This window comes from Haliaeetus albicilla, chromosome 26 (assembly GCF_947461875.1).
Source record: "Haliaeetus albicilla chromosome 26, bHalAlb1.1, whole genome shotgun sequence".
NCBI classification, from domain to species: Eukaryota; Metazoa; Chordata; class Aves; order Accipitriformes; family Accipitridae; genus Haliaeetus; species Haliaeetus albicilla.
Window position 1 is genome coordinate 19,756,483 of NC_091508.1, and position 25,217 is coordinate 19,781,699.

At 39.2% G+C, this 25,217-nt stretch overlaps 1 protein-coding gene across 7 annotated transcripts in view; it reads left to right on the top strand.

The window, feature by feature from the left end:
- SEC16A (SEC16 homolog A, endoplasmic reticulum export factor) overlaps positions 1 to 25,217 on the top strand; it is a 31,545-nt gene that overhangs the window by 3,251 nt on the left and 3,077 nt on the right. For 2 of the 7 annotated variants that reach the window (XM_069771090.1, XM_069771092.1), the window contains exons 2-29: positions 1,151 to 5,035; positions 5,594 to 5,739; positions 8,725 to 8,810; positions 9,768 to 9,903; positions 10,708 to 10,906; positions 12,042 to 12,219; positions 13,000 to 13,142; positions 13,993 to 14,054; positions 14,292 to 14,430; positions 14,700 to 14,942; positions 15,267 to 15,364; positions 16,087 to 16,168; positions 16,361 to 16,478; positions 16,739 to 16,850; positions 17,114 to 17,219; positions 17,713 to 17,853; positions 17,963 to 18,076; positions 18,725 to 18,929; positions 19,127 to 19,375; positions 20,064 to 20,152; positions 21,175 to 21,222; positions 21,412 to 21,570; positions 21,814 to 21,891; positions 22,130 to 22,186; positions 22,904 to 23,015; positions 23,349 to 23,486; positions 24,152 to 24,252; positions 24,660 to 24,734. In XM_069771090.1, coding sequence (XP_069627191.1) covers positions 1,226 to 5,035; positions 5,594 to 5,739; positions 8,725 to 8,810; positions 9,768 to 9,903; positions 10,708 to 10,906; positions 12,042 to 12,219; positions 13,000 to 13,142; positions 13,993 to 14,054; positions 14,292 to 14,430; positions 14,700 to 14,942; positions 15,267 to 15,364; positions 16,087 to 16,168; positions 16,361 to 16,478; positions 16,739 to 16,850; positions 17,114 to 17,219; positions 17,713 to 17,853; positions 17,963 to 18,076; positions 18,725 to 18,929; positions 19,127 to 19,375; positions 20,064 to 20,152; positions 21,175 to 21,222; positions 21,412 to 21,570; positions 21,814 to 21,891; positions 22,130 to 22,186; positions 22,904 to 23,015; positions 23,349 to 23,486; positions 24,152 to 24,252; positions 24,660 to 24,734 — 7,224 coding nt within the window. In that variant the 5' untranslated portion in view covers positions 1,151 to 1,225. The other 5 variants (XM_069771095.1, XM_069771093.1, XM_069771094.1 and 2 more) reach the window with 5 other exon arrangements.

Here is a 25,217-nt window from a genome sequence, read left to right on the forward strand (position 1 = left end):
AACAGAAGTGCATGTGGTATGAAACAATTGCCATGGGTACTTCACTCTACATGAAATAAACCATATTTGTTGTATACTATTAGAAAACAAGACTATCACGTGTTGCTAAAACTTCACTGAGCTGAACTGGACAAGTACTGAAGAAGGACTCTAGTTTTGTCAGCTTCCCTCCTCCCCAGATTATTAAGGGGTGATAAAATTTGAAAAATACATATTCCTGATTAATTTACTGAACTTCCTGTGTACCAAATTCCTAACTGGTATTGTTTGGAGTTCTTGCTGGCAGAGTTGGAATACTTCTGTGCCTGTCCTTTCCACCCTGAAATACAGCTGTAACTGATACTGTGCCAAAGTCCCACTAGTGTTAAAGCAAGAACATTGATTAATTAATAGGTGGGGGGAGTTGATTGTCTTCTATATTCTTAAATGCAGTTTTACTATTATGCAGCATTCATCTAGAAGAGAGAATATGTGTGATGAAAACCCAGTTGCCTTTCTCAAAATAAAGAACACTACTGTCCTACACAATGTTTTCTTTATTAAAGCAAAAAATGGACAGTGTTCTGTTGAGGGGAATAACATCTGAGGAATTCTTTCCTGAGATGCTTTCTTCTCGTCTTAAAAAGGTCCGTTCATATTGAGCAACAGTGTAACAGAGCTGAAGATCATCTCTAATAGAATTAGAGTTAGATAATAGTTTCTCAACTCTTTATAATTAAATTGAGCTTGCCATAGTGCTTGCAGGTTCTGTTGTAGGCTGACTGCTGCTGTGTCTTGTCTGTGATGCATACTTCTGCTTAAAACAAATTGGGGGAAATGTAACCATATGATACCATTAGTGCTTTAACAGCCTGGGACTTCAACATTTGTACAGGACTGAACTGTGTTGAATTACTCTTACTTGGAGCTATTTGTTAATATGGTTATTAAATAATGTGCATTGGTACCACACAACATTAAACTTCGTTAATACTGGACTTGGATTTAGACATGTAATGTTATGTGTAAATTTCTTATGCATTCTGGAGAAGAGAGAGATATTTTCCACTTTAAGTTCTTTGAGTAATTTTGTTTCTAAAATAAAAATTCCTTAAGTGCTGCATGTATTGTGAGGAAGGAAACTGACTTGTCATCTGTTTTGCCTTAACAGGGCAGAAGAAGGACTCTGTCTACAGCATCCACTACTAGTTTGTCATCTAGCATCTGACCCTGATAGAAGGCCATCATGCAGCAGCCTCCCCAGACTGTTCCAGCAGGAGCGGCAGCTCCACCTCCTGCAGGCATTGCTCGGAACATGTACTGGAGAAACAGCTCGCTCAGTAAACGAGCAAATGCAACAGCTGCCCCAGTGCAGCCTGTGACAGACCCTTTTGCATTTGGCAGACAAACTCCACAGGGTTCCTCTTCAGATAATCCATCCAAGGGCAATGCATTGGTTATGCAAAGTTCTTCCCCAGCGGTGTTTCCGCAGCCACCCATTATGCATACTTCACCATCACGTGCAGGGGACAATCCTCATGGACCGCATACGTCTTTATCAGCTCCTGTATCTCAAACAGGAATAAATACCAGTACGTTTTCTAATGTTCCGATTCCTTCACCGTCCCCAGGATACGTTATAAATAGTACTACAGAAGTGCATCCAAATGCGGATCTTGGACTCCGTGGGCCTGCAGTACCAATGCATTATAATGCAGGAGCAGCAGTTGAAAATTCTTTCAGTGTGTATCCTGGAATGGTGTCTGCATCAAACAAACCTGGAGGTAGACAAGATGTTGGTAGAGATCCAAATGATGTTCCTTCAGGACCCAATGCAACAGCACTCTTCCCTCCACCTCCCCAGCAGCCTGTGTCTCAGTGGAGGCCTGGTCAAGGTAACCTACAGTCTCCAGTGCGAAATTTTGTGCCCTATCCTGAGCCGTCTTCTCAGACTGATGTTCATAACATTTCTCAGTCTTCTGTTAGCACTTCTCATCCTCCTCCACAGACAAATTTACAGCAGGGTCCTGTACACCACAGTATTCCACAAAATACCATGCAAGCGCCTTTATCTGTTGGTTCTGAAAAGAATGGGAAAAATGGCTCTGCAAATAGCAGTCATCACATGAACAGCATCCAGCCTGGAAACGTGTTTAGGCAGAACACAGAAATGACTAACGCTTGGTTAAGTCAACCATACCAGGAACAGTTTTACCCCCAGCCACCATTGCAAGACTCCAGTTTTGTCATTCCCACAGCTCAGGAAAATAACCTCAAAACCCAGTCTCCAGATATGTCTGAAACATCAAATAGACCTATTCCCACAGATCGAGATTCAGGCACTCTCTCCATGTTTTTCAAAGGGGATGAGGCAGAAAATGAAGAAATACTTTCATCTGAAAAAAATTACTTAGTTGAGAAGGCGGAGTTTGATGCTTGTCAGCCAAATTCGGCATCCTTGTATCACCAGCCAATGCAACCTCAGCGGGTTGCAACTAACGTTCTCTCTCAGGCGCAGGTTGGTACAGGTTCAGCCAATGAGATGGTACAAAAAGGAATGGATGTCCAGTACTTTCCTAAAATTGTAAGTCAGCAGGAGACACAGGCCGCTAAGCACTCTATGTTTGTTAGCGATGACAAGGCATGTATAGGTGATGTCTCTGGGAATGGTGGGTCACAGTATGAAAATGTTGAGAACCTGGAGTGCATTCAGAATCAAGAAGTGCTGCCAAGTGAACCACAGAACATCAGTGCTTCATCCCCTGCTGCTGGTCCTGATCTGTACAGGTACGGATCCTTTCCAGGTCAGATGCTTCCAAAGAATGCTGTTGTGAGCCATGCTGAGGGAGGACCAAATTTGGAGGCACCTGATTCATTACCTCATCCTGTCCGACCAGATAGCGTATCTTCAAACTATAGCAACATTAGCCATAGGAGCGCTTCTAGCTCAGCAAGACTTCAAGAGCAAGTAGGTACGTTTATTCAGCAAGAAAGTGGGAAGCCTGATGAAGAATCTTCTGCTAGCTTCTTTAAACAGATTGACTCCTCTCCTTTGGGAGGTGATTCAAGTGAGCTAAACCTGGGCAAGAACTACCATGGTAATCTATCCCAGCCTCCAACTCCAAGTCCTCCTAAGCCTACAGGAGTATTCCAGACAAGTGCAAATAGTTCTTTCGAACCTGTGAGGTCCCATGGAGTTGGTATAAAACCTGCAGAGATTGACCAAGCAAAGATGGTGGTTGAATTAAGAGAGAACCAGTCAAACCAAAAGAATATCAAGAAGAATACAGCTGTGCCGGCTGCATCTCCAGGCAATCTTGAACAGCCACCAGATAATCTGGAAACTATTTTCATGCGTCAGGTACACCCACTGCCTGTTGCAGTCACTGGTGAAGCTGGAAATACGTTGCACTCTGGATCTGTTATGGAAAACATACAATCAGTATCTGAGAGAAGGTCCTCAACAAGAGCTCAGGGAGCAGTTAAGAAGTGTGATAGCCCAGCAACAACTTTGTGGGCTCATAATGAGTTACCTAATTTTGGGGGAAATGTGCTTCTAGCTCCTGCTGCTCCTGCAGTATACGTACCTGCCAAACAAACTGTAGAAGTCATTCAGCCACCAGAAGAAGGCCTGTCTAATCAGCTGCCAAGTAAACCAGGGACTATTGCTGTGCAGCTTTCCCAAGATGGAAATATATCTTCTGAAAATCTTGAGAATCCTCCCAAAATGGGAGAAGAGGAAGCACTTCAGTCTCAGGCAAGTTCTGGTTATGCAAGTTTGTTGTCTTCTCCACCTACAGAGTCTTTGCAAAATCAGCCTATCCTGATTGCTCAGCCTAATCAAAGCTATAACTTGGCTCAGCCAATTAATTTTTCTATTTCTCTATCTAATCAGCTAAGCAGCAGTGAAAACAATCAGCCAATGAAGGACTCTGGGGTTGGGGACAAGCCTGCAATGGGTCCCCAAACTTCACATGCTGGTGGGATCATTTCTGGGGAAAATGTGCCATTACCTGTGATGCAAGTTGGATCTCTATTAGTTAATACACTTCCAAATACTAATCTGTTAAAACATAATTTGTTACAAAGCCCTGTTAATTCCTCTGATACTGCTTCTAATCAGCCTGCAAACTTGCTTATGAAAACTCCACTTAATTTGGCTCCAGAAGGGCAAAAGAATGTTAAAACGGAAGGTTTTGTTCCTGAATTTGCTAGCAAGCCAGGGTCTAACTCATCCGTTTCTCCTGGGACACATCTCCCCAGTGGAAGTGCAAGTGCACTAGTTGCCCCTGTTAATTCTGTAGTACAGGCTAATAATTCTGCAAATCATTCAAATAGCAAAGAAGAAGCTGCTGGAGTGCTCGACTTCACAGTATCACGGACTTTGGAGAAAAGCAGTGCAAGTAGTTCTGTACAGGTGCACAATCAGTCACTTTCTGGTGGTCCAGTATATCCTCAACAGTCAGCTGGTAGTGCTGGTCAGGTGGGTCCTGAGATGCATGACAAACAACATTTCTATCAACAGGTGACAAAAGATGTACAGCATCAGGCTGTATCAGACAGAGCTGTACAGGGAGCATTGCCATCTCAACCACAAATGCAGGCAGCTCAAATGCAGCAACCAGCATCATCTGGGCAGTCCTCAGTTCCTTCAAACTACCAGATTGCTGCAGGGACTAAAGCCATGCAGGCATCACAGCCACGTGAGAACCAGGTGCTGAGTAACCATCCTCAACCTGTGGGTCCCCAAGAGGCAAGTTCAGTGCAGCTGACAACAAGGTATGATCAGATGAGTCCTGAGAAGCAACCAGCGCCTGGACAGCCATTGGGTGCTCCAGCTTCCACAGCCGCTTCTACCACCACCAGTCAGTCAGTCATGCCAAATGTGCAACAAGACCTGCAGCGTCCATCCCTGCCTCAGACTCCTCAGGATGCCTTTGGTCCGCCCCAGAACCCTTATTACTACTATAGACATCCTTACGATGCTTATCAGCCTCCATATCCTCCACCTTATCCTCCTACAGACCCCAGAACAGCAGCTCATCTTTATTACATGGTAAATTTTTATTTTTCCCTTCCTCCCCTCTCAGTATGTTTTAGTAATTTTGAATTACAAGTTTAAACAGTTGTGTCATGATCAACACACAGTTTAGCATTAATGTTAAGTATTTAATTGCACGGAAAACCCAGATAGTAGTAACAAAACCTACATTACAAAGATTATAAAGACTTAAAGTAGTTACTAATACCAATTCCAGCTGGCACAGATGTCAGCTGATAGCGGTTTATTTGATTCTTTGGACAAAGTTGGCAATTATAACTGTCTTAGCTTCAAATTTGGTTCCCATCTGCTGCCTGAATTACTGACAGTTTAGCAACATGGCCAGTGTAGTGGTTGAACTAACTGCCTTTGGTCCAGATGTAATGTTTTTTTTCTAAAGTTTAGGATATTGATAGACTTGAATATAACTTGCCACAACAGATATCGAAAGCTATAATGTAGTCTGTTGATCTGCATCTCTTCAGGTATCACAGTGGTGGTGTGTGTTTGTTTTTAAAGTTTTACTCTTGGAGGTGGGAAGCCTCTTGCCTTATGTGTCAATCTCTTTTCTAGGAGGATAGCTACGGACAGTATGATCCACGGTACAGACACTATGATAGCACCAGCACTGCTTATATGGAGCCTGGGAGCTATCGGTATTCTGAGCCTGAACGTCCTAGTTCCAGAGCTAGTCACTGCTCTGACAGGCCTTCTTCTAGGTATGCAATTCCTAAATTGAGTAAAGATCTGGTATATCCTGAAGCAGTCAGTGAGTGTAATGATGCCTGTTGAAGTTTTATAGCATAAGCAGCAGTGAGTAAGTTCAAAAACTCATTGTGTGCTGCCATAGGAACAGGTGGTATCAAATGCCATGTCTGAAAAGGATATGATTCCGCAGTCTTTTCTGTTGCTAAAGCTGTATTACTCCTTTCATTCAGTTCTCTGAGTGGTTGTTGGCATTTCTGCCAGACAGGAACTCACTGCGATGGACTCGGTGCTGAGGTTAGCTCTTTTTCATGTGTGCTGTGAAAGAGCAGTGTAGGCCATGAGTTTGTTAATCAATACTAGTTTAGTCTCTGGCTAGCACTTAAGGAGCGGCCCCTACTTCTGTTAATAAATGGTACTTTTGCACGTTGGTCTGGGATTTGCCTTGCAAGCATAATAGTACGTGGGGCTTACCAATACATGGTATTTCAGATGTTTAGAAGAGAGAGATGGTGAATGAAGTGAAAACATCCTGGTGCTGTGTCAGGTTAATTTGTCTGATGATTACTTCAACTGTGTGGTCTACAAAACTCCCAAACTGTGGTCCATGTAGCAAATGTGCTATGTGGGCATGTTTCGCCCACTGACTTCACTACAAGTTTTGATGCAGGTAGCACATGAATTAGGAAAACTTAAAAGCCTCGGTCTGTCTGATAATATGAAATAAAAAATTTGAGAGAGGGAAACAATGTGTTCAGATGCTACTTCCAAATATTAAATAAAAAGCAGAAATGAAATCTCTAGTATTTCTCAAGCAAGAAGCAGCGAATTACCTCGCAGGGATTACTGCTTTTTGATGATTATTAAATGAGTGATTTGTATGAACTTCAAACTAATGACAAAATGTTACTGTTGCATTATCTGGTGGGTGGGTTTGTAGGTTTCCAAGAGAGAACCCCAGTTATCTGTCTGGAAGTGATAAAACCCTTTGTAGTATTTGTCTGTTGTTGTTGTTAGTTCACTCATGGAGCAGTCTTCGAATTAAAACCATAACATTTTGCTTACCACCTCCAGAATATTATAGGAGGAGTATATTGGCCTTGAGAGTACAAAACAATGGCTGTAGCTGCATGTGATAACTTTTATCATCTTAAGTGAATCTAAGCACACTGTGAGATCTTGTAATGAGATAATAACCTCTAGTAGCACTTCCTGGTGTGTACTCTTCTTATGTACTGTTTTTACAAGAGGTTGAAATTTCTATAGGTGACATTGGGCAGATCAAAGCCTGTTAAAAGTAGCTCTGTCAGTGTTGATGTGTGACATGATGTTGCAGTTGGATGTGGACTGTGGTGTGGTACTGCAGGGCAGCAGAGGCTAAGAGTGGCAAAGTCAGTGTGATAGCATGCCTGAAACTTGCCCTTAATGTGCCAGTATTGGTGATGCAGCTTTGTAAGCTCTGTTTGGGGAGTCTCTTTCGGAGACAGAAGATTGGTTGGGTGGATAAACCTGATCTGATAAGATCAAATCTCCTCCTCTGCAGAGGTAGGTGCTGTGTTAGCAAACTTCCCACGCGTTCAGGGAGGAGCATCACTTGACTTGCTTGGCCACTTTGGAGTTTGCCCTATCAGTTGTATGATCAGTTGTAGAGGAGCATGAAAGTTCCCATCGTTCCACATTGGCATTAAATATCTTTACCTCCTGTGTGCATATGTATGTATACATATGTGTGTTTGTGAGTATATACACACAGGTATATAGACATGTGTAGATATAAACATGCACGTATGTACATACACATATATTTACACTACATTTTTTCATTTAACATTCATCATCTAGCTTTTTTCAGAAATTGTGGGATGGTGTCCTAAAAATTGCATATAATAAAGGCTCATGATTTTTCAAGTAATGGCCACATCTTTCTTTTTCCATCAGAAGTACTATAATTATCTTTTGTATTTGCACTGACTCTTACTTTGATGTGTTGGTTTTAGTCAGGTTCTTGTGCTTGTTCTGTTCGTTTGGAAAATCAGTATTCTAACATGGGCTCTGTAAATGAGTGTTTTCTTCTATTCAGTCCTCTCTATTTGGTCAAATGAAAAACAAGCCTTTTCTACATGCTACTGTCCATCCAAGCCTATTGAGAAGGGTAATAACCTAGAAGATGCCTGGAATTAGTTGTGTAGTGATGTGCTGTGTTACAATTGTGTCTCAATGCTATCTCTTTTATTCAGTGGAGTATTAAATGTAAGGATGTGCTAACACTCAGAACGTTGCTGCATCTACTGAAAAGCTGAGACTGAGAAACAGACTGAGTGCAGAATGAAAATAAAGCACTGGGATTATGGTAGTACTAGCCCTACAATGTTAGTATTCTCTGTGCTTGCCAACCACAGATTGGCATCGGCTCCAAGTCAAACAAGGTGATGATACAATATTGAGTTCTTTGGCTGAGTACCTAAAGAAAGGTGTAGTGTGTTTTGGTTTTGTTTCTTTTGTGAATGTAACTGTATTTAGCACTGGTGACAGATGCCACAGTGGCAGCCCCAGAGGCTGAAACCCTCTGTTCAGAATTATCTATGAGAGTGCTAGTTCGTGTCCTGACCCATTTTTATGACCTCTTCTCCAGACTGTAGTCCTCTCTTTGTCACCACAAGATGTATAACAAAACAGTGTTAAAGTTGAGGGAGCAATTATTTCATATATACTTGTTAAGTTACTGACTTCTCTGTTGAGACAGTTCAAAGAATGTTAATTATAGCAGTAGGTTTTGTTATTAATTGTAAGTAATTAAACTTTTTATGGCACACAACAATTTAGTGATATATTGGTTTGTAAAGTCTTAATTTTATGATTCCTTGATTTCCTATAAATGCATTATTTTAAATATGAAACTCTACCTAATCCGTTGTGGCATACAGTTCTTCATATCTCTTGCTGACTTTAGAAGAGATTGAAGGAAGAATAACTTTTTATACCTGTGCACTTTCTTTCAGGCAAGGTTATACTGAAGATTATTATACAAAAAGTGGATGGAGTGATTATTATCCAGGCTATTACCCAAACTCATATGATTATGGAGGTAAGGTGTCTAAATGAACTCTGAATTTTTCTATAGAAAATTGCAGGTTTAAAAATTTATGGGGAAGAGGAACTTTAAGATCAGAGAATTATTATATTTTTCCATATTAATAAAATTGATATCCTTTCCACAACCAGCAAGAATAAAGTTATACTTGCTGAAAATTGATCTTTGGGCATACTTCAGTTCTCAATACCATGCCATCCTTCCTGTATTTTTTTTTATTCAGTAGAAGTAGTAGATAGAAAATAAATTAAGTTTTTTCCTCAATACCAGCCTTCAGTTTGCCTTTCCATTGTGAAAGCACACCATTGTAAGTCTACAAAATAGTTTTCTTCAATGCATTGCAAGCCTGTCATTCACTGGGGTGTATCCCTGGTGTGTAACCTGCAGGCAGACTTCTAAAGTAAATTTTAGGTGGGTGTAAACAGAAATTGATTCATGACTAGAATTTGGTTTTGTCCATGATTATATGAATGCTCACAGAGACGTAGTGGCGTTGGTAATCTGAAAATAGTTGCTTGTATAATGCCTGGGAGGATTTTAACCAACATCTCTCCACATCTTGAGACATATAGCATGATGCTCTGAAGACTGATCACAAAGATTCTGTTAATATTTATTTGGTCGTTATCATGTTATGATTGAGTTTTAAAGTTGTTAGAAAAGATCTATCTGTCCGATGCTAAATGCTGTCCCTTCAAGAGTATCTAGCTAACTATAATAACGTTGTTTCTCTAGAAGGTGTGAAGTAGATTTTTTAGTTGGTTTTGTTTGGTTGTTTTGGTTTTTTTAACTAAAAATGAGTGGACATATTTATGTAGCTTTAAGTACATTATTTTGGTTTTGCTATATGTTTCAGGACCAAATCAGCATGTAATTAAAGAGAAAGGAGTAGAAAAAGGTTACAGGCAACGGCTTCCAATACCTAAATGATTTCTTTTTATTTTTCCAAAGATCCAAGTCGCTGGGAGCGTTACTCATCAGCATATGACCCCAGATACAGAGATCCTAGAAGTTATGATCAGAGGTATTGGTATGATGCTGAACACAACCCTTACCAGAAGAGAGACGCGTATCCATATGGCAACAGGTTTGTCCATTTGATCCATGTTCCCTCAATGCTCTTTCCAGATCTAGGGCAGTGCAGGGCCTAAGTGTTGCTGTTGATGAGTGATATAGTGTGCATGTCTGCGTGAAGGTGGAGAATCTGGTATTGTTTTTTTCAGGGCTGAGTTCCCCATAGTCAATATGTCACCAGAAAATTAAGTTATGGCAGTAAGTGTTAAGGCAAAGTTAAGGCAAAGGCTGAGGCTTTGCTTGTGCACTAACAGAAATACTACTTTATTTGCTGAAGATCTGCCCCAAAGCCTTCAAAATTTATGAACTGTTGTGATAGTTGTATCAGGCATCAGAATTTCAGGGTATTGTGCAGCTTTGTAAGTAAAATCCTCTCAATATTCTCTAGAAATGCAGATGCATCCTGTAACAGGCTATTAAAATGCAGTATTGCACACATTTCACAGCTATATGTTGCTAGTCCTTTCTGTAGCTTTAACATAGGTCATTGAGGAAAAACAGTTGAGCTGTCACGTTACTCTTAACAAAAGGATTTAAGGCAGTAGGACTTGTTTTCAGATTGGGTGAATATTCCGTGGGTTTTCCTAGAACAGACTCTAAGTATGATGTTGGTCTTGACCTTGAATATTCTGGATGAACCTCTTGAAGAAAGGTCAGTTTGTTTAATGTAATAAAAACCTCAATCTAGGAAATAATCTAAAAGTCCTTCTGAAGCTAGGTACAGTTTTCTTCTTGACAGTTATGCAGTGAAGTCACTTCCCTCAGGTATATAGGTGGCTATGTTCATTTTTGCTTTGCGTGTTTCTTTGTTCTTCAGACATGACCGATATGAAGATAACTGGAGATACGATCCTCGTTTTACTGGAAGTTTTGATGATGAATCTGAACCCCATAGAGATCCTTATGGTGATGAATTTGATAGACGCAGTGTCCATAGTGAGCATTCTGGTCATAGTCTCCGAAGCTCCCGCAGTGTTCACAGTCACCAGAGTAGTTTCAGCTCTCGGTCTCAGCAAGTGAGTTTCAAATGGTCATGCCAAGTATTCTTTCAGCTGAGTTGGGTCTTTCTCTATGTTAGGGGTGGGTGAAACATTAGAAATGTGGAAATATTTCTGAGTTTACCTTGGGGAATATGTGTTTTGAAAACTTCTATTCTTTTAAGTTAAGGCTGTTTTATAATATAGTTTTGAACTTAATATTTATCACAGTTGTCAAGAGAACTTTAACCAAAATCAGCACTCAGCTGTGCAAGTTGCCACACACACAGAAATGGAAAATTTCCTCTACTGAATCCATTTGCTGTTTGTGAGAACTTTGCCCTTACTGTGCTTGGCTGTAGTTGATAATGTGTCTGGCTTTCAGTGTTACGTCATTTTTCTCATCACAAGCATGAATGCTATTACCGAACTTGTGATCTGTTAAAAGACTAACTCCATATTTGTATGATGCTATTTTGACCTTAAAAGCAAAAACCAAATCTAACTGATTACTCATCTACTTATGCCATAAGTACAAATACCTGAAAACCACAGAGAATATTTGGGTAATTTTTGAGGTACAGTCTTTGCTAGTGGAATGTGTCATTTTAGCAGTAGTCTCCTGTGTTAGTTCATCATGTTTCTTGGAATTTTGGAGTTCAGACTGGAAAATCACCTAATTCATTTAGTAATATTGGAAGTAGTATTGGAGATCAATACTGGAGATCAATATTGGAGATCAAATAGTTAGGCATTAACCTTTAGGCACCTGAAGTCATTTAGGCATTCATCAGATTTAATCAGTTGAGATTTTCTGTCAAAGTGTTACAGCAGAGGTTAACATTGATTCTGATCCATAGTTGCTGATACAGCACCACTTGAACCTGTAACTCATTCTATGATGTTACTTTTCACACAAGCACATAGACATTCTGTCATGAGAGAGCTGAACATACTTGGATGTGAACAGATCAAATAGTAGTAAAAACACTGAGGGAGAACACTAAGATAATTAATATATCTTCTATAGCCTATTGCTGCAGTGGTATAGTAAGCCTGGTTAAAGAATTGAAGCTGGGGGGGAATGCTTACTGTCTTGAGTCATGCTTGCAGTATTGCTTGCTTTGTGTAACTTCACGCTCTCTGCTAACAATTACTAATATGATCTATTTAGAGCCAGCTGTATAGAAGTAATCATGATCTAACGGCTAATACGTATGAAACTACTGCACAGGCAGTGTCGCTCCACACAGATTATCCATATGGCGGATATGCTGCTAACTTTGATGGACAACAGCCTTTTACAGATTATGGCTACCCGACTGAAACTGGATGGTCAGCTGTAGAACAAGGTATTGGCACCATTGGGGAAGGAGGAGGGAAGGCGCTGTGCTTGCGAGGTTGTCTGCCAGTAGTAGTTTGCACTTCTGTTACTATTTGTAGTGTATAAGATGCCTTTTGTGTACTCATTGAGCCTGTTAACAAGAAAAAAAATGCTGTTTTACAGTGTACGTACACATGAACAAAGTTTTGTTTCCTTTTCAGTGTAAGGATAACTTGCTTGCTGAAACCTGAGTATATCACAGAACAGTAGTAGCTAGGCAGTGTTTGGTATTAAATACTGCATACTTCCATTTGTAAATGTCTTTTTAGATAGATTTTTAACTACACTGCTTGTGCTTCATGGGGAATGATTGAAGTTTAACTTAAACTTCAGATTTTTTTCATATTTTTTCTTACCCTTTTGGTGTGGAACAAAACACTATTTCTCTGGAAGAGCTTTTCCAGAGTATGTTGAAGTATATCATTAGCTCTTTGAAGATGCATTACATATTTGTACAAAGGTCACAGAAATGTGTCTGATACAAACAATCAAAGCCCCTGCACTGAAAAAATAAGTGGATTTTAAAGTTCTATAGTCTATTTTTGTTCTTGTTGTTGCAAATCTTCAGAAGATCTTTGGGACTATAATGGAACTGATTAATTGTTGCTTGTAAAGTATGGCCAAATTGAATGGCAGGGCTTTTTCCACTAGTACTGCAGGATTACTGAATTGGATAAATACATCAGCAAGTTTACTTACTTGCAAGGCAGGTTACTTGTTCTTATTTTATCTCTTCTTCCCATTTCAGCACCTTTAAGGCCCTCAACACCAGAGAAATTTTCAGTGCCTCATATCTGTGCTAGGTTTGGTCCTGGGGGCTTCTTAATAAAAGTGCTGCCAAACCTGCCTTCAGAAGGACAGCCAGCTCTGGTTGAAATACACAGTATGGAGGTAAAGTTTAAAAGAAGAAAGGGAGGTGGTGGAATACAGGCCTTTCTTTTGGAAGGGAAGTAGGGAACTTGGATCTATAGCTTCCTGACTTTTTTTTCTATGTTAACACATGTATCTTTATATTTGTCTGATTGGGCTGTAATCGTAAGTAAAACAGTAACTTAAAAAATTCTTTTCCTCTGAGAGATGATGTGGTCATGATGGGATCATCCAGCTCCCTATAATTTTGTTCAGGTAAAGAAAATCCTTACATCCTAGAAAGGCTGGAGTTGTGTTGGTTTATTTCTAATGTATTGCTGTTCATAGAGACAACATTGTCCTCGTACATTCTCTGCAGGGCTAAGGACTGCATGTTATTTGGGGATTAAATATCATGGGTATATTTTCATTCTTCTTGAGCCGCTACAAAAATATGCAATACTCAAGTCATGTAAAATATATGGAAGGACAGGCTGGAAGAACAGGGTAGAGTTCATTGGTAAAATATCACTAGAAGGGAGTAGAATTGTACACAAGTACTAGAACAGCATCAGGACAATTATTGGACTTGGCAATATTAGGTTTACGGTTGGACTCGATCATAAAGGTCTTTTCCAACCTAAATGAATCTGTGTTTCTGTTCTATGATTAAGGAGATGTGAGGAAGATTTTTATATTTTGCTACAGAATGACTTCCATTGTAAAGTAGATTTCATCATTTATTATCCTTTGCAGGTTGCAAGTCACCATATGTGTTTTGTTCAAGAGCAGTAAGCTTGATTACAGGTTATGTTCAGGTCTGGGGTTTTTATTGTTAAAAAGCAAAATTCATAGTTATAAGAATTTCTTATGGTTTATATTTGTGTTTTAGACTATGTTACAACATTCTCCAGAGCAAGAAGAGATGAGAGCATTTCCTGGTCCTCTTGCTAAGTATGTTCTTACAGATTTCAGAATAACTTTAATGCCTTCAGAATTTATTTCTTCATCGAACTTTTAATTGTCTGCAAATTACAGGATTTAAACTGACTTAAAATATTTGTGGCTTTTCACCTGCTTAAGTAATATATGAGCTTTAAATTTGTTCCTCTTACTAATGACAATAATGATCTGAATGTTTACATTTGTCTCATTAAAAGCTTTTTTATTCTTTTTTCCTTCTTTTTTCAGGGATGACACCCATAAAGTGGATGTTATTAATTTTGCACAAAATAAAGCTACGCAGTGCTTTAAGAATGAAAATTTAATTGACAAAGAATCTGCAAGTCTGCTTTGGGACTTTATTGTACTGTTATGCAGGCAGAATGGGGTATGTCTCACTGCTTGAATTTTTATCTGTCCTAAAATAATTTATACACAAAATGATATTAATGTAAAAGACAGTAATATGTGTATAGTGACTTATCTTGGAATAATTCACAGATAGATGGAACGGGCAAACTGGTCACTTGTCCTCAGGTGCTCAGAGGTGCTGATACTCACACATTGTTGTTGAAGTGACAAATAAAATTAAGACAATGTTGAAATAACAGATTTTTTTTTTTTTTACTTTTTTTTTTTCTCTCTCTACTTGTATAGACTGTTGTGGGAACAGACCTGGCTGAACTTTTGCTCCGAGATCATAAAACAGTGTGGCTTCCTGGGAAGTCCCCTAATGAGGCAAATTTGATTGATTTCACTAATGAGGCTTTGGAACAAGTGGAAGAGGAGTCTGGTGAAGCCCAGCTCTCATTTCTTACTGATAGTCTTATAACCACAATTGACAGTCTTGAGAAAGAGACAGAGAGATTCAGAGAGTTGCTGCTTTATGGCCGCAAGAAGGTGAATGCTTGTGCTGTTAGTCCAAATACTGCATGTGCCTTATTTTGTTTACTTATTTTTCACAAATCTTAAAGCTCTAGGCACCAGTTAAAATCATTTTTGCAACTTCCAGTGCCTATATTTCATGGCACTGCACTACACTGATATGGAAAAATGTTATGCCCTACAGTTTATAATATAAACCAAAATTATATTCGTGTGTTAGCATTTGATCTAAACAAACACTTTTTTAATTCAGTCACAAAGTACTACTGTAAAACAATCATTGTTTATCTGTGTAGTATGTTAAGCTATTCCCAGGAAACTAATTTCTGCATTAATTAGGATGCTTTGGAGTCTGCCATGAAGCATGGTTTATGGGGTCATGCTCTGCTACTTGCCAGCAAAATGGACAGCAGAACACATGCAAGAGTTATGACCAGGTACTGTTTTGCTTGTTGATTAATACAATATGACTGCCTATCCTGTTAATGAGGGAGAGACTTGGTCCTCAGAAATCTTAATGTCAAAATCATGAGTTATCCTTAGTAGCTCATGCAAGAATTAAGCTTTAATTTTACCTGTATATTCAGTTGTCATCTGTTACTTTTTATTCTGGGGCCTTCTGGCCATGACCTTAAATCTCAGAAATTATTCTATGCCACTTGTTCCATTTAAGGGGTATTTGAACAGTGCCGTCTATGGGCTTGCTTAACGGGTGCTGTTAGTCAGGCTTTGAAAAAACTGTGCAAAACCCCAACTGACAACTTTGTTAAAGCCGAGTAATTCTGTTGTACCCTTCATTCTCCTTGCCTGAAAGAAGCAAGATGTGTTTGTGCTTGCTTTGTCTGTAGACAGAAAAACTTTCTTTCAGCTTCCTGAGCTTGTGAAATCATGTACTAAGTCTAGTCAGCTGGCAGGGGGAGAGAATCCTGAGATTTTTCCTAGCTTGGACTGACCTCTGTCAGAGTGGCAGATCCAGTTAACTAGTAATGTTTTGCTTTTGAACATTATCTACTGGGCAATTGCTTATTCAGTGTAGTATTTTCAAACAGCACTTCCTTCTCTTAAACTAAGCTAGATTAACTGCCACTGAGTGTTCGTGTACGTTTTAACTGTGCTTACCTTATATTTGTGTTTTGTTTTTCTGTATAACTCCCTGCAGGTTTGCCAACAGTCTCCCAATTAATGACCCTCTGCAGACTGTTTACCAGCTCATGTCTGGAAGGATGCCAGCTGCATCCACGGTAAGATTCAAGTGTGAGCTGCAGTTGAGACTGAAGAGGTACCGCAGTGAGTAGCATAGTTCGCGACAGTAATCTTTCCATGTGCTTTTTGTAGAATTGTCAGATAAGTTGTTTTAGTCCTTTTTAGGTTGAAACACTTACCCATGTAGAGCTCCAGTCACTGATTTGACTAAGTAATTCTTCTAATTTTAGTGCTGTGGAGATGAGAAATGGGGAGATTGGAGGCCTCATCTAGCAATGGTGTTATCGAACTTGACGAATAATGTGGACTTGGAATCCAGGACCATTGCTACCATGGGAGACACTCTTGGTAACTTTTGGGGAATGAACAGGGTGATGACTGAAGGAAAAGCTTTCTGAAAGTTTTAATTACTCAGCTTATTTTTTTGAAAACAAGCAATTACTGTGTAAAATGTAAAGTGGAACAGTTTTATATGGGTGTGTCTCTATTGTGAAGGTATTTGAAAGCAAAGCCAAAACAATACGGGACACTGAATTACAATGGGACACTGAATTACAATGTGCCACTGAGAGGAAGTATCCTGAGTTCTGTCACTTATTTCTCTACAGCTTCTAAAGGCCTGCTGGATGCTGCTCATTTTTGCTACCTTATGGCCCAAGTTGGTTTTGGAGTTTACACAAGGAAGACAACAAAGCTTGTCCTAATTGGATCAAATCATAGGTTTGGCTTTTTTTTTTTTTAATGCAAAATCGAAAGCTTAGTGGCTTCAGAGACTGAGTTGCACTGCTCCCCTTATCATCACTAGTCACAGCTGGTTTTTGAGATAACTATTTGATGCCCTGTCCTTGTTTGAGGAGTAGAAGTTATTGGTATTGTGTGTCTAATAGAGCTATGTTTCAGACTTCATTTCTGATTGTCTCTATTTATTGTCAGCATATAATCTCAATGTTAAATAGTATTTTTGCTCTCCCATTCCTGAATAGCTTGCCATTTTTTAAGTTTGCTACCAATGAAGCCATTCAAAGAACAGAAGCCTATGAATATGCACAGTCACTAGGAACTCAGCCTGGCTGCTTGCCCAATTTCCAGGTGAAGAACTGTTTGTTTGGGTTTTTTTTTTTATTTGGGGGGGTTTTTTTGCAGGTTTTGTGTGAGGTTTTAATGTCTCGTGTTTGTATTCAGCACAGCAAATGTTTTATCCAATGTAACAGGAAATATTCGTGGATAACATAGTGCAAGATAGCTTTTTTCCTGATGTCACTTAAATGTCCTTTTTCCGTTTTTTCATCTGTGCGTTCTGAACTTCTGTATTTTAAATTTCGTTGTTATTGTAACTATATTCCAAAAGAAAAATCCAGCAGAATGTGTTGGCACTAGCTGTAGACAAATAGATAACTTCCATTGGATATGTTGGGTGGAAGAGGATAATTGAATGCTTTTCCCCTCATTTTTTTTCCCTGCCTAGTATAGAGGTGATAATGGGATATCTGAGCTTTCAACTGAAATGACAGACTGACTTTCATTTGATAATTCTAAGAATGTTCTGATCACTTGGTTTATTTGACCTGCTTGCATTCCTTAGGTTTTCAAATTCATCTATGCTTGCCGACTAGCTGAAATGGGACTCGCTGCTCAGGCTTTCCATTATTGTGAAGTGATTTCCAGAACTGTCCTTAAAGATCCACATTACTATTCACCTGTACTTATTGGCCAACTAATCCAGGTAACATAAGGAAGAATTAAGTATTTGTGGCTTGATATTGTAGGTGGTAAGCTGTGGCTGAAGTTGCCTTTTGTTGGCTAGTAAACTTTACAATGATTTCTTTCTCTAGATGTCATCACAACTACGCCTGTTTGACCCACAGATAAAAGAAAAACCAGAACAGGAATCTTTTATTGAACCTTCATGGTTAGTAACGCTTCGACATGTGGATGGACAGATCAAGGTACAGAGTGTACTTTTCAACATGAAGTGTTCTCTTTTAAGGATTAGTGTAAATCCAGTTTTTTAAATATTTTTTTTTATACTGCTAATTACAGAAATGTATGAAGTGACCTTATGATATATTCATGTTGTAAAGTGCAAGTGTTATGATTTAAACCAAGTGGATTTACCACACTAGTGCCCTAAGATTCAATGCAGAATAGTTAAAGGGTGGTGTACACTATATGAGACAGGCTTTTCTTAGTACCATAATGCAAGGAGAATTGCAAGGCTCATTAGGTTGCAATAACTCCTGCTGTAAGCAGGGAATCTGCTTGCCAGAAAAAAGAAGTTATGTATGAATTAGTGTAGCTAGATTGTAACAGAGTTGAAATAACTACTATTTATTTAAAGAGATCTCTTAGAAATTTGAACCTTGGGCTAATTAGCTAAGCTTCCATTTAAAAAACCAAACAAACAAAAAGCCAAAAAAACCCCTTTAAATTATTTGATTGAACTTGGCCTGCAAATGGCTGACAACTCTTTTTTTGACTAATCACTAAAAAAACCTGTGTGCTGTTTTCACTCTTGAGATTTCCTTTGCTATATGTTCCCTTGGTTATGAACTTAATGTCTGGTACAGTTAATAAGATCTTGCTTTTTTGTGCAGGAGGGTGCAATAGCTTATAACACAGACAGATCCACCCCACCACCATATGCATGTAGTACACCAAGCTCTGAATTAGACCATGCTAGTCAATGTGATGGAGCAGGAGTTGGTCGTGACATGGGTCCAGGTGCTGAAAATGCATTGTTAGCGTCCTTATTACCCAGTATGGCTCAACAGATGCAAAGTGTGCAGCTGATGCCTTCAGGTTAGTGTTTCATATCCTTCTTTGTGACAGAGAGAAAATAAATGTTTCAGGTTTCTGGTATAAGAAACCAATTAAGAGGGTGGTAGAAACAGTGAGATTTCACTTTTGCATTGTATCATTTATTCATAGGGTAAAAGGTTTATGCACCGGAATTTCTGTTTAGTTATAACTCTTAACTTTTCCTGTGTGTGCTGCAGTACCTCAGGCTGTCCTTGATGGGTCAGCTGCTGTGATTCCTCCTGGTGACCAGGAAGCTGTCCGAAGTGTCCCTTTCTACTCAGTGGCTTCCCAGCCTATTGGTCCAGGACCTGGCTTTGCACCTCCAGGATTTTCAAATCCGTATGGAACTGAACCATCACCACTGTATTTAGGGTCAGCAGTACCACCAGGAGGGCCACCACAAGAAATGGAACCACGGTCAGAAGAGCAGGCAAACCTGGAAACAGGTCTGGGATCTTAGTAAACAACTTTCCTTCCTTATAAGGGCAGTGAAGTATTTTGGGGAATAATGCAAAATATCTCAATATTTAGAAAATAGCAAGTCAAGTCTTGGGTAATGAAATTTAAAAACACCATGTAATGGTACAGAAACATCTGTAGAAAGTTATAGTATTCATCCTGCTTATTTGGCTTAGTTTGAAAGAGAGGTCAGACTCAGCAGATTATGATTTAGACCCTAACAGGTAATCACTGACTGCACTGGGATTGGCAGTTCTGTTTGCAAGGTCTGTGATTGGAGCCTCAGGGATTTCTGCCTCTGGACGTCAGCTTCTAGGACCCTGTTAAGTTTTAGTTCTGTGACAGCAGAACCTGACATGTATGAAGGCAGGCATACACAGGTTTGGCAGAGCTGTGTTAGAGATATGAAGAACCTTAAAAGTGCCCCACACTGATGGTTGCATCCCTCAGCCTGCTCTGACCTGTGTTTACAACAAACATAGTACCCATGCAGGAGAAGAAGAAAAAAATTCTCAGCAACTGCAGTTCACATTTTTTTAAAAGACCAAATTCTTTCTAGCACCAAGTTCATAACTAGTGAAAACTTTTGCCTTAAAAGTGGTATTGTGAGGTTTGGAGGCTTTTGTTGTTGTTGTTATTGTGTCCTCGCTAACATAATCTCATTTGTTTTTTAAGGAATGCAGAGAATTGCCCCGGAGTCTCCTTCACAAAATTCTTTCCCTGAACAGAGAGAGGAGGATTTCTATGGCAGAATGGCTAGCATGGTATCTTTATTTCATACATCTCTTCAGCAAGGGTCAGCTGCATTGCAGATCTTTGCAAACAGAAGAGTATATTGGGGCTCTGTCTTGCTCTTCAGCAAGACTTGAAGATTAGTTTTTCTTTCCCACTGTCCTTCCCCTTCAGGAGAATAAATAATGAAGAACTAGTAGAAAAACTCTAGCCATAATTTTCTTCTATAAAAATAGTATTTTTTTTTTAAAGGGGGAAAGGGGATATCAGGCTCTTGTCTGAAGAGTTTAATTTATATTTCTCTGCCCTGTCTTCCTCTCCTACCTCCCAGAATGATTCTTCATAGCCAGAAGATCTTGTAGCATACATCAGCAAGTGAGGCAAGCAGGCCCTAAAGAACAGTTCTGTGACTGGGTTTTAAAAGCACAGTATTGGCTACCACTTGGTCATGACTGGAAATGTGGAAGGTGTTTATCAAAATTCCAAACCTCTTTTTTAAATATATAGTATTTTCACTGTTTAAATATCACTGAAGTTCGTATGTCCTTGGAAGTTAGTCTCCTGAAATGACAATTGTTTGAAAGAATTAATATAAACATTTTTAATAGGGATACATTTGGCAACTGATAAAGGATGAGGAGACTTTTTAACTAGAAATTAACCATACTTACAGAAGAAACAGTGAAGATTTTTTTTTTTTATGCTTGAGTTGCTGTACAAGCATTGGAAGAACAACCTGATGTTGGAGGGGAAAACAAATGCAGCAACCACTCCCTGGTGCAGCATGTTTATATCTTTCCTCTTGTGGGCTGGTTAGCCTGCACAACAGTGCCCTGATTTAACTCTTCTTAATGGACCAGTGACATGGTAGTGCAATTACTTGGCCAGACTTCAGTTCTTTTTCTGCACCTCCTATATGTCAGAGGAGATAGAAGTACCCAAATAACCAGCTTGAATATCTTTAATTGTGCGGGAATTCTTGATAAAAGTGAATGTTGTGTCAGATATTTAGCTGCTTGCTTATTATGCATGTCCTGGCTTTATATCTAACCAGGCACCAGGACGAAGATCCAGATCTGCATCTCAGTCTTCAGCACATATGGTATGCCACAAGCAGGCTGTTTCTTTCACTAAATCTTCATTCTTATTTATGTTTTTTTTTTTTTTAATGTGCTTTTGTATCTCTTCCTATTACTAACTTTTTAAAGAAGGAATTTGTTTAGCAAGATGAAATGTAATCCATCACTCCAGCAGTGACAACTTTGTACTTCTCTGTATATTTGTAATACAGGGCTATGGGCGAAGATCCCGAACAACTTCAGAGTCCTCTGCTCATTCTGTGGGACGAGAGAGATCCAACTCTGCAGCAAAACAGCCCTCTCCTTCTCCTTCTGTTCCTGTAGGGAAAGAAACTAAAAAAGAAATAAAAAAGGAGCCAGCACCTAGAAAGGTAAATTTTCTAAGAAAGGTAGCTATAGCTGGAGGAGATTTGTTAGTATATGTGGTAACTCCTGATCCAGGGTACTGACTTAAGAGGTCCTGTCTAAACTGTTTCTTTCTATTTATTAGGTGTGACTCTAGGCTCACAGTTGAACTCCCTAACAGAAAATGAATTGTTGCATGAAAGTTTCTTTTAATCTGCCCGTAAAGACAGTATTGAGAGAATTAACTGAATAGATGAATTTATTTTTAGACTGGTGCAAACTGGTTTCGCTGGCTGATGGGAAAAGGAAAGAATGAAGCTCACCTTCCAGATGACAAGAACAAATCAGTAAGGCTGCTAAATCACAAAAACCTTTATACATTTTAATTTGTTCAAAATGTTTTCCTGGATGACAGGTGAACGTTGTTTTGACAAGTAAACAAATGTGTGTAAAACTTTTCAAGATTATGCTTATTCCAAGACTGGCTTTCAAAAAAAAAAAAAAATTTATGTGGTTTTGGGGGGTTTTTTTGGCTTAACAGCTTTGTTTTGAACTCCTAATCTTTGACTGTGATTTTTTTTGTAGATTGTTTGGGATGAACAGAAACAACGCTGGGTTAATCTGGATGAACCAGAAGAAGAGGTAAAAATCTTGAGTACTCATTATTTCTCTAAGTGGAAAACTGAAATCTGTACTGCCACACAATTTTCTTTAATCTGTTATTGGCTCTTAAGAGCTGCCTTTTACTGAATTTGAATTAAAATGTGCAACATCGTGAAACTAATAAGCAGGTTACATGTTCTTATAGCCTACATCCTTATGGAACCATTTGTATCTTTAGTTGCTGGTGTGGATCCAGTAGTTGCAATTGAATTTACAAAGAAATTTGCTCTAAATATAGTCCAGTGTATCTCTTCATAGAGGTTGGCATCACCTAGACAATCGCTTGTTAATTGATTTCCTGCAAACAGAATATTTTGAGAAAAAGGTAGGAAAAGTCTATAGTTTTGAAAATGTAATGCATTGTATAGCAAAGAAAATCACACATCCTGTCCATCCTTGTCATTCAAGGATCTGTCTCAAAACACAAACAAATGATAAGGACCACTGTTGTAAATGTTTCCTTTTAGAGTGAGCATAGATGGGCTGTAGAAATGTCTTGACATTAGTTATCACATGGAAGATGAGGAATATTTGTCTGCACTACAAGATGTATGTCTGTATACCGAATTTTATGTGCTCTGGAATAGGTAAGGAAAAGGAGAAGTCAGGTGGACACTTGGTTTAAAACTCAGTCAATGATGTGGTTGATTTTTTTTCTTTTTTTTTTTTTTTTTCTTTTTTTTTTTCTCCCTGCAGAGTAAGCCTCCACCACCACCTCCGACAGGATTTCCTAAAGTTCCTCAGACTGTTCCACCTGGGCCTGGAGGCCCACCTAGTGCCCCTGTCAACATGTTCTCCAGAAGAGCAGGTAATGGACAACATTGATGCTTGAAGTATGGAGGACTTCAGATTTTCTCTTGCATAAAATGTGAAGGGAGAAGTCTTGGCTTTTCTGGAGTTGTCTGGGAACAGTTGGCAACTCAATGATATGGAGCTCTGGCTATTGCTGGCTTTGCTTGTGTCTAGCTTCTGCACTGTAATTGCTGTCACAACTGTATCATGGTTGGGTATTGTTGTTTGTATTCCTGGAGCATTATTTTCTGGTTCTGAAAGATGGCTTAACTGGCAGACTGTTCAAAATAGACATGAGGATGACTAACACAAGGCTTATTTCTTTTTTTTCTGGATTTTTCTGTTTTAGCTGGAAGCAGAGCCCGTTATGTTGATGTCCTGAATCCAGGTGGAACCAAGTCAAGTGGTGCTCTTCCTGCACCATCAGACCTATTTGCCCCCTTGGCACCAATGCCAATTCCTGCAAATGTATTTGTTCCAAACTCAGGTGTGTCATGAGTGGATAAAATTGTAAGGTGGTTATATGGTTATTTATGGTTGTGTGGTTATCTAAGTCACTTTTGACAGTGTGTCTATTATATCGCCTTTAATGAACATTTAAGAATGTTCAGTCTCATTAACTCCAGTTTGTTTTAAAAGTAGAATCAGTCTGGTAACTGCAGTAAAACAAATGGGTTAGTAAAGCCCAGTTCTGCATGCTGCAAACAAAGGGTTTCTCTTTTTTTTTTTTTTGCCTTTTTTTTTTTCCTCCCCCTGTTGCAGAGTGGCTAGGCCATCCAAATAGCATTGAACATTTGAACTGTGTAATATTGCTGCGTTACTCAGTATCTCATGCTTCTGACACCTGTTCCTAGTCCAGGATTGCTATTTGGCAAAAGAAAGGGAGAGGGTTTTTTTTTTTTTTTCCTCTGCTTTCACTACATGCTATGTTGCACCAAGGTTATCTGTATCAATTGTAGGCATCTCCTGCTTGCAGACATGTAACAAGACGGTAGCATCTAGAGACACTGACACTGCCTTCTTTAAATTACCTTTTTCCTGGGAGAAGATTGGTATTGTAGAAATTCAGTTCTGTTGATGTCCCTGCTTCTCATTCTGTGAAGTCAAACACCCTAGTATGGTGTGTTTGGCTAAATGCCATTTTGTTTGTAGTTCCAGGGGAACCCCAGCCAATGGAAGGGAGTGGAGCAGCAGAGCACACACCAGCTGCAAATCAAACCAACACAGATCCTGCTGCAGCTGTTGAACCAGAGGTGAGTTAGAGTGTCTTGTGTATATATAATTCAAACTTCCAATTAAAAAAATCTTCATGATTCTAAATAGTAGTTTCATAGCCACAGTATGTACAAAGCATGTTGTTGTAGGGATTATGTTTGTGTATAACATTTTAGTTCAAGAACTGGAGAAGGAAAATGCAAGTGAAAATGGAGCGGGAAGCCCATGAAAAGTTGCATTTCCTAATTTGGCAGGGCTGCAGGTTCTATGGGTGCAGTATGTGTCAGGAAAGGGACCAAGAACATAAGAATAGCCATATGCTGCGTATTTCACCTGGCTTTGATGTATTGTAACATTGTTTTGGTTCAGTGGGATCAATGCAACAGAAATGGGAAATAGCTTCATAGTAACAAAGATAAACAAAAGTGCATTTTTTTTTCTTTAGTATTTAAACCCTGCAATCCTTCCTCCTGGATCTGGACTTCCTGTTTCTAACCCTGATGGCTCCCAATCAGGCGAGGTAAGGCTTGATTCAAAGTAGTTAGCTAATGACTTTTGCAGCACATTTTAACCATTAATTTGTAGTGGACGTAACATGGGCCATCTAAATCAACAAGTAACTGACTCAGTTGCTGATGACTAGCCAAGATGGAATCATATGACTGCCTCCAAAATTGTACAGAAAAGACCTCTAAGCCCATACAAGAAGTTCAGTCTCCATGTCCTGTATTCTGTGGTGTGATCTCCTTTTTCTATATGAGGAGACTTTTATAAAGCTTTTTCAGAGTTAAATGTCAATAGCAGTTTGAGGATCTCTTCTTGCCTCCGTGCATGCATATAATTTCACTAATATTAAGTGCAAGACACAACAAGGAGAACAGATTGCTATGTGCCAGGCAGAGTAACATTACCTTTGTTCCTACTAAATGTTTTCTATATCTACATAATTTTGTGCTTTAAGAAGTCCTTTTGATTTAAACTAACTTCTGGCTTTACATTTTTT